The sequence below is a fragment of the Cajanus cajan genome, chromosome 7 (assembly GCF_000230855.2).
Source record: "Cajanus cajan strain Asha chromosome 7, NIPB_CcT2T_4, whole genome shotgun sequence".
Lineage (NCBI taxonomy): Eukaryota > Viridiplantae > Streptophyta > Magnoliopsida > Fabales > Fabaceae > Cajanus > Cajanus cajan.
In genome coordinates this window covers 58,139,256-58,148,005 of record NC_138523.1, presented here as the reverse complement: position 1 = coordinate 58,148,005, position 8,750 = coordinate 58,139,256, and the positions used below count along the sequence as shown (strand labels likewise).

The following is an 8,750-nucleotide window of genomic DNA, read 5'->3' as shown; positions in this document are numbered from 1 at the left end:
ATTAAATTATTGCCATTAAACAATTGTCGTTAAAAACAATTTTTGTTGTAGTGAGAATTGCTAGAATGATTTTATCATCAAATAACAACTTACTGTCAAAACTATATTTACTTAAACATAACATTAATTGATTAAACATTAATTTATATTTTTATATTTTAAACAATTAAGAACGTGATCAAACAAAGATGTTAGGATTTAATTTATATTTATATTTTTAATTTATATAATTGTCTTGCACTTTTTAAATATTAAGTTTATATTCCAATTGTGCCATAATGCATGAGATGCTCCGATCGAGAAGAAGGTACGCAGGAGATATTAGGTTTAAATTATATTTGAACAAAAGGATTATAACAGAGTAAATCGGAGATGTCGGAATTTCATGTCATTTCATTATTTAATTATTTAATTATTTAATTAAAGAATATAAGTGTCGAATAGTTTTACCCTAAAGAAGTGTTGCACTTATAGGCTCATATCAGTCTTAAGAAGTTGTTGAACTTAGAACGAACCCCCGAAAAGAAGGTAGCAGTAGTAAACGTCTTAAAGGGGAGAGCAAGTAACTGATCTGCTTGAATTTCATATCAGTCTTATGTGACTATATATGTCATGTGTCAGTGCTCAAATTTCTAATCAATCCTTGGAAAAATTCGGAAAATATCGAGGAAATTAATCAAGTAAAACCGAGGTACGAGATCAAGCAACAGAGCGTAAAAGAAACCTTCCTGGATTAGGTTTCAAATTTGTTGTTTGCAAGTTAATGAAGTGACGACAATAACATCTTAGAAACTTAAAAACAGTCTCGTGCTTTCTTAGGAGTCAAACCGTAAGGCCAGTTTTAAGTGAAACCAATCTAATGATTTGTTTGCTCCTGTCAAAAATATCACGATAAGGCAAGGAATGATAATTTTAAAAATTAAATAATGGCTATTAGAGAAGATTATTTCTACTTAAATGATACCAATCTAATTATGTCCTTTTATTTTACAAACTAACTTCTTTCTTAAACAACATCTTAGAAAATCTTCATTCACTCATGTTTTGTATTTGAGTCCTTTCGCATTTAAAAAAAAAAAGTGTATTAAATCATATGACTGTCTTGCTTGCACTAAATATTTTATTTTATTTTTTACTTATAATATTTTTCTTTTAAGAACTATCACGTACTTTTTAAGACTACAACAATCATAAAATAGATAGGACTTCGACAAACTTGAGGATTTCAGCTATATTGCTGCTTAAGTTCCTCACACAATACAAGGGGGAGAAAAAGACAAACATGAGCACAAAAATGTAATGAATAGTGTGATGTCGAGGGTGCACGCAAGTGTTGGGAACACCATTCAACAGGGTAATTAACTTCAAACTTGTGAAGGTTTTTTCTTTTACTTTTCATGTTTTTGATATAAAGTATCCATTAGTAGGCTCTCCCATAGTAACTAAATCTTTTACTTCCACACGACTTGAATTTACAACTTTAAGCGATCCAAAACTCAAATTCGCTCGAACGAACATGAAGTTGGTTCAAATTTGTAAGTATATATCTATTTTACCTGAGTCCAACTTTAACTGGTGAAAAATGTTGACTTTTAATCAAGTATAGGTGGCAAAATGAGCCCGACTTTATGGATTGACCCAAACAGCCTATTAAAAAGGCCAAGTTCAGCTCTAGAATCGTAGGCCCTAGAAAACCAGGAAAATGTTGGCCTAAAAGACAATTGGGCCTATTTGGTCAGGTATGACTGCTATATTTCTTATAAAACTTATATAAAAGGGTGTAAATAGGTCAACAAATTTATAGCCCATAAAAAATTTGGCCTCAAAAAGACATGTTTGCCTTTGAAAAGAATAAATATAAAAACCAAGTTTAATTTTTTTTTTTTATCTTAAGTTAATGCAAAAACTTTCATACCAAAATCAATTAAAAATTATATTACAAAAGTAATCAATTTTACCATTGATAAATTATGATTAGATGATTAGGTAAGAAATATTTTAGTCACCGCAATCTAATTAAATTTTATGAAAATTATCCTCTTTTAAAAATAAAGATTCAAAATTGTAATATAAATATATCTACACAATGTATTTATCTTGCTCGATGAGGCTGCGGTGTTGATATACAGAGCAAGGATGAAGAAAGTAACTATTACAAGAATGAATGTCAATACAAATTGCAATACAAAAATTATAAGTGTTCAGGATGCTACAAGGAAATTGGATGGAGTGGGTCTTGTTTGTTGGAGTACAAAAATATTGGAAACAGCAAGACATATACTGTATACCTTTGAATGCATCACATACAAGCTTGGCAGAACCAAGCAAAGGAAAATATTCCAGACATAAACTGCAACCCAAGCTGATTGACAAAGACAAGCAAAATCAAGTGTATTAACTAAAATATTAAACCAACCTCTTATCAGAACCCCTAAGATTCAAGTTAAACCATTTCTTTTTGCCTGATTTATCCTTGCCATCTGACCCTCCATCTTCCCCAGGGCTCTCTTCACCAGAAATTTTGCTAGAACTTCCATTGCTTAAATTACTACCACTTCCATTAATATTGGTTGGCTTGACAATAGTAAAGGAAGAATGGATACCATCCCTTTGTTTCAGAAGTTCGTCTACCTGGGTACCAAAAAAGCAGATAGGCCTCAATAAGGTCACAAAGACATACATATTTGAGAGTTTAATGCATTTATTTTGTGTTTTAAGAAATTTGAAAAGGAAATGATGAAATCAACTAAATCATGTTTTTCACAATTTCCCAATACCTTCAAAACAGGAAATGATGTAAAACAATAATGTTTTGTTACCATTAAGTGAAAACACATACTGAAAATTAAAATAAAACAAAATAAATGAGATCTTACAGTCTCCACATGATACAATTGAGTTTGTATGTAACAGAAAACAATAAGTAACATTTTATAGGAAAGTAACAGAAGCATAACCAGCAAAAAAGTTTTCAATTCCTCAATAGATTTGTGGAGAATATATACGAGTCTTCCAGGTTATGACTCACTGTCAGCGAGTGTAAGACAACTCTCAAGTCTAGCTAGCTATAGTATGCTAGGAGTATGGGTTCTTTAACATGGCATAGGAACATCAACGACTAAGTGTATGGAGTCTGCTAGTTGCTTGGATACTATAATTTAAGCCAAGGTCTGAGTGGAGCTTTACATCATTCATGCTTGAAGCTTCAAGCCCAAGCAACTAGAATTTGGACCCTATCGTATTGTTCAGTAACAAAATATGGTCATATTAGAGAAAGAAATATATAGTTTCTATTAAATAAAGACCCGCCATGATTTGAAAAAATTATGTCTTTATCCAACATGACCATATCCTTTTGCTTAACAATAGAAGATCCAATAGTAACTACTGTATGGAGGGACACATTAATAGGTTTAGGATTAAAATAGTTAATTCTTTGAAATTGAGTACATCATCACGTGATAATTTATATTAAAGACAAAAGCTAAGATGAGCATTTAATGAAACAATTGTTGAATTGTTTCCTTTCTCCCTATTCTTGGTCGAGCCTTCCAACACCCCCCCCCCCCCCCTCCTCCAACCACTCCTCTTTAAATAATGTAATTAGTCTTGATTATCAGTCCTATTTTTGGCCAGCCAAATGAGAAAAATTTGCAATCGATCTAGGTTGGAACATATGCAATTTTTTCAATGAATTATTAACTAAGTTGTGGGCAAAATTAGTGCTAATAGGAATGCAAATACGTGCATTTCAAGATATATAGTGTGGTGTTGTAACTGTAGCACAAGTTGAAAGAACTTACAGATTGTTTTTCTTGTGTGTATCTGTCTGTCACTTCCTGGTAGCGTGCCAATGCCTGAAAAGTATTAATAGAAACAACATTCACTTAAGTGTCCAAAAAAAAACTCTAAACCATGAATGACTAAAGAAAATAATTACCTTTCTATATTCTGCTTCAAATTGGCGTAGCTCATTCCTCTTTCTTAAAATTTGAGCTTCAATGTCCTTCAGTTTTTGGGTGGTATCTTCATATGATTTTGCACATACTGCCTCAATCGTATAGCTAGCAGTCTTAAAGAAGTTATCTCCTAAACAACATTAACTTGAATAAGGGAAGATGTAACTTAAAAGGTTTACATAAAAAATAGCCCGAGGAAAAACAACAATATGACAAAATAAATTATTCAGACCATAGACAGCAAATATATGAGTGCCAGGCTTTAGTTCTGAGACTTCACAAGGCTGAAGACCTTCCAACCTTTTAAAGAAGGCCCCTTCAGGATCCTTGGCCATTGCTAACTGCACATATCTTTGACAATAACCACCACTTTCCGAACATACCACAGCAAAAAGGAAAAGAAACCTAATAAACATAATGTTTGTACCGCATTCACTGTTGAATCCATTCTATACACTTGAAAATGTAAGAAATACATTCCTGCAGATGTCACCTTGCCAGCCTTCTCACTATCTTCCTGTATAGAAAGAAAATTGCATACAATATCAATTAAATATACACCCAATTGAGATTACACAAGTATTACATTGATAAATAACTAGTGATGGTTTGTGAAATCCACAAATCAAATACAAGTACCTTAAGAACAATTCACATGGTGTATCTCAACATTATTCAAACAAATAATTGGTTGCAGGCCACACAATGTTCTTTGGCTTAATGTTTGTGTTGGGGTAAAAGTTACTTTTAGTCTCTAAAAATTTACAAATTCATTTTTTATCCTCCAAAATATTTTCGTATTAAACTAGTCCTTTTAAAAGAAAAACATGTTGAGGTCAGTTCTTATTTATACTTTTAGAAGGACTGGCCTAGCACTGATATTTTAATAAACAAGAATCGGCCTTAACATATTTTAATTTTAGAAGGACTAATTTAATACAAGGAAAAAAAATTAGAGGACCAAAAATGAATTTGGAAAATTTTAGAGGGATTAATAGTAACTTTTACCCTTTGTGTTATGTGTTTCTCTGACGTTTGATCATAGCATCCACTTTACATAATCCATCTGCAAGATGTGTTTTGCAAACTTTGACATTTTGGGGGACACGGTTTTATCCAGATGAGAAACACAAGTACCACAGGGCAAAAAGGCTTAATGGGAATGGCAGTCATGGTAGTATTCAAATTTGTGCTGTCTTGCTTTTCACTTGAAAAAATTCCAATCATTTTTTTTCTTAATGCTCAGTGGCTATCAATATTATGTTACAGGAAGGGAGAGACTAGATAGAAAAAGACAGAGAAGTTGAGCTATTTAGTTTACAGGTAACAGTTGGATAATCTAATAGTCTAGTGACACATCCACAATCGAAGAAAACACTATTTTTGAACTCGCAAGAGTTATGTGCCTTTCCCACAAGAGCTAGTTTTTCTCAAGATTTATACTTCTCATTCTCATCCTAAATGATTGAGAAAGCTTACCACCTCAACTCACTCAATGAAGGTATAGTTATTCCAATCTATTATGAGTATTATCCATTAAATCAACAAGCCAAAAGGTTTAGGGGAGCAAGCGTAGAAGCATTTGAACAATAAAAGATTACCTGCAATGCCAAACCATAGCCTCCATTCACATCTTGTTCAAAGTAGAGCAACTGAAAAATCAACCTTCAAATTTCAATTCAATACCATACTAACAAGAAACAATCCCAACAAATGGACAGACAAAGGAATTGTTATAATAAAGGCATAAGTGATACCTTGAATTTGCTTTGTGCAGTTGAAGTAACTCTCACTACAATACCTGACTCAGCTTGCTGCTCATTTATTGTCACACTAAAAAAATGAGCAGATTGCTTGTCTACCTGCAACAAATTGTTGACGTAAGTGGAACAAATACACCACCAAGAAGACAAATGTTTAGCTTCATCCATCACGAAGAAAGTAAGAACCTTTCCACTAACTGATGTTCCAATTGGAAGGGGTCTGATAGTAACTGTTCCATTCAGAGCTTCTTCAAGAACATTAGCTGAAATGGTAGTCTTGATAGGGACACCCAGTTTACTGTAACAAAACAGAATAAGAAAGAAAGCAAAGGAAAATAATTTTGAAAACAAATAGTCGTGCACTAAAATGCAAACCTGAATAAAGCTGCAAACACTGTGTTCACAGTCCCAAGATTAGACAAATCAATTTCCATGTCCATGCTATCAGCATCAAGTGCCTGATATGTATTGGCAGATTATCTTAGAGAATGTTGCATATCAATATGAGAACTATATCATGAAGAATATGAACTGAAACTTTAAAAAGCTTTCTAGAGATATATACAGATGATAATATATAAATCAATCTATTTACAAACATAAAAGAAGCAGAATACTAATGAAACATATTTTCAAGAATTGGCCAGTCATAACAACAAAGATGGATTTATGGACTGAAAGAAAAGATAATAATCTAGCAAAACAAATCAAGATAGGAAAACAAAAAACTAACATTTATGTACGAGTGTCGGTGCTGAAATAAATGACAATTTTCACAACTAACGGGCATGAAATCCAATTTCAGTTAAATAAATATATTAAGGGGCAGTTTAGATAAAAAAAAATTCCATGAGCACTTATACAAGAAAAATGAAATAAATTTCTCCATAAGCTAAAATTAGCTTATACATAACCTAATTTGTAGAAGCTCTCTTATATTAGCTTCAACAAAAACTTATTTTTAACTTGTACATAAGTTAATTTTGGCTTATGAAGAAACTTATTTCATTTTTCCTTCCAATTTTTTTCACCTAGAAATGTTTGTGGAGAAATTTATTGAAACTGGCCCTAAGGGAAGATATGCAATGCACTTGAATTCCAAGTTGCAGACAAGCAGGAAATATGAATTCTGTATTTCCTCTCTCATGAGATGTAAATGTTGAGAGCATATTACACTCTTGCAGATTCATTTATAGATCACCAAAAAATTAAGATGTTAGAACATGCTCCCCAGAAAGGATACAGCCAACTAGTCAAGCATTGCATTTCTCATTTGTTTGCTACTTTGCCCAGCCCAACAACTTAAAGAGTTCTTCAATGACACAAACCATATTTTTGTTTTCATAATGTCGGAAGGGTTGGTAAAAAAACACAGAAAAAGGATTCACATGGGACGGACAGTAAGAAAGGAACCTCAAATCCAGCACTGTCATACTGCCTTCTCTTTTCTGGGTCAGACAAGATACTATAAGAATATGCAACCTCTTTAAATAACTCCGAAGCTTCAGGGTTGCTGGCATTCTTGTCAGGGTGATACCTGTCAATCACATAGAGAATTAGAGATGTGTGAAAAGAACCCATACATGTTTTTCATCATCATTGTCTTACCCATAAAGCAAGTAAATAAACTCCCCGATTCTACAAGACCAAAACAAAAGGCAAACATCAACATTTGTACATTGGTTTAACTTAAGGATAAGACCTAAATACAGTCCTTAGATGCTTCTAGAGTTATTCTCCGATCATAAGTAGAGTTTCACATCTCTACCGATCTTTAATACAAACCTTTACTGCGTAGATTATGAAGTGAAACCCCACATTTGATTGGAGTATAGCACCAAAAGCACCTAAGATTATATAAGAACTACATCCTAAGTTTTGTCCTTAACAGATTTAATCCTCCTCCCAAATCTATGTACCCTAGTCTCCTTCTTCCATTCAGTGCACTTTTTAACATGAAAGGATGTTTTAGCAGATTAGATAATAATGTTCATCACCTTCAAAACCATCTTACTTAAGAAGGTTATGCTAGCGTTCATGAGAAATTTAGAAAGAAACCCTATTCCATTCGCAGAGGAAAGTAAATCACTAAAAAAATAAAGACCTAACACACTTGAAACAAACAAAAACAGCAGCTTCCAAAACAACGAGAGACACACGTGCATATGCAAGTACCGAAGCGAAAATTGAAACAATAATAAATTAAGAAAACGCAGAAAGGGGAATTGAAAAACGAAAAGAGAAGAAGATGGAAACGTACTTAAGAGCAAGCTTTCTGTAGGCCGTTTTAATTTCTTGATCGGTTGAATCCCTAGAAACGGATAACACCTCGTATGGGTCACGTCGAATTGCTGGGGTAGACGGTCCTTCCATTTTGGAACCCATCCCCATATGTTACCCTCTCTTCAAACAAAGAGCAGCCCCAGAAAGAATAATAAAAGAAGGACCTTTTGAGTTTCAGAAGCAGTGAGACATGTTACTCGTCGACCCAGCTGCTCCAACAATCGAATTCAAGATGTTCCCGAGGCACGCGATTCAAAGCGGCATTGGATCGATTTCCTTCCTCGGAATGGGAAAAAGCGGAAAATCTACGAGGAGGGAAATTGGATCTAAGCGGAACCGTGCGCGAGGTCAGTTTCAAATCAAGGCTGAAATTGGGTTTTGAATTTGCAGGAAGAGAAAGAAAACTCGATTCAGTCGTGTATGTATGTATGTATGGCTTCTCTGATACGTGCCGCTATAAGACGAACTGTTCTTTATTTTATTTTATTTTTATTTTCTTTTTTTAAGTTTAGTTAGGAATTAGCAATGCTCAAGGGTCAATGCTTGATACCAAATATACGGCTTGCCTTGTTATATTTTTTTTCGGACATAGAAATATTATCATATCATTTACTAAAGTGTTAATTTAATTTTTTTATTTTTAATTTCAATTAATACCAATATACATCGATATACATACAAAGATACTATTAAAAATTTCCTCCTTTGACACCCAATCAAATAACATACAAGAAAAGTTTTGGAG

General features: G+C 33.2%; 1 protein-coding gene across 1 annotated transcript; it reads right to left on the bottom strand.

The window, feature by feature from the left end:
- Positions 1 to 2,124: 2,124 nt before the first annotated feature.
- On the bottom strand, positions 2,125 to 8,456 carry ARG1 (Chaperone DnaJ-domain superfamily protein). Its single transcript, XM_020354694.3, has 11 exons — positions 7,983 to 8,456; positions 7,136 to 7,259; positions 6,098 to 6,180; positions 5,909 to 6,020; positions 5,717 to 5,821; positions 5,561 to 5,611; positions 4,387 to 4,476; positions 4,192 to 4,300; positions 3,941 to 4,089; positions 3,804 to 3,857; positions 2,125 to 2,631 (listed from the first exon to the last, which is right to left on the bottom strand). Exons 1-11 carry the CDS (start codon positions 8,111 to 8,113, stop codon positions 2,407 to 2,409), a joined length of 1,233 nt encoding a protein of 410 aa, XP_020210283.1. The 5' UTR covers positions 8,114 to 8,456; the 3' UTR covers positions 2,125 to 2,406.
- Between the last annotated feature and the right edge of the window lie 294 nt (positions 8,457 to 8,750).

Bases quoted from the DNA above. Each gene is read 5' to 3' on its own strand.
- ARG1 (XM_020354694.3), bottom strand. From the start codon at position 8,113: ATGGGGATGGGTTCCAAAATGGAAGGACCGTCTACCCCAGCAATTCGA. The intron at 4,477-5,560 runs GTAATCTTTTAT...CTTTCTATACAG, and splicing joins GCTATGGTTTGGCATTGCAG to GAAGATAGTGAGAAGGCTGG. The intron at 4,090-4,191 runs GTCTGAATAATT...AATGTTGTTTAG, and splicing joins TCATATATTTGCTGTCTATG to GAGATAACTTCTTTAAGACT.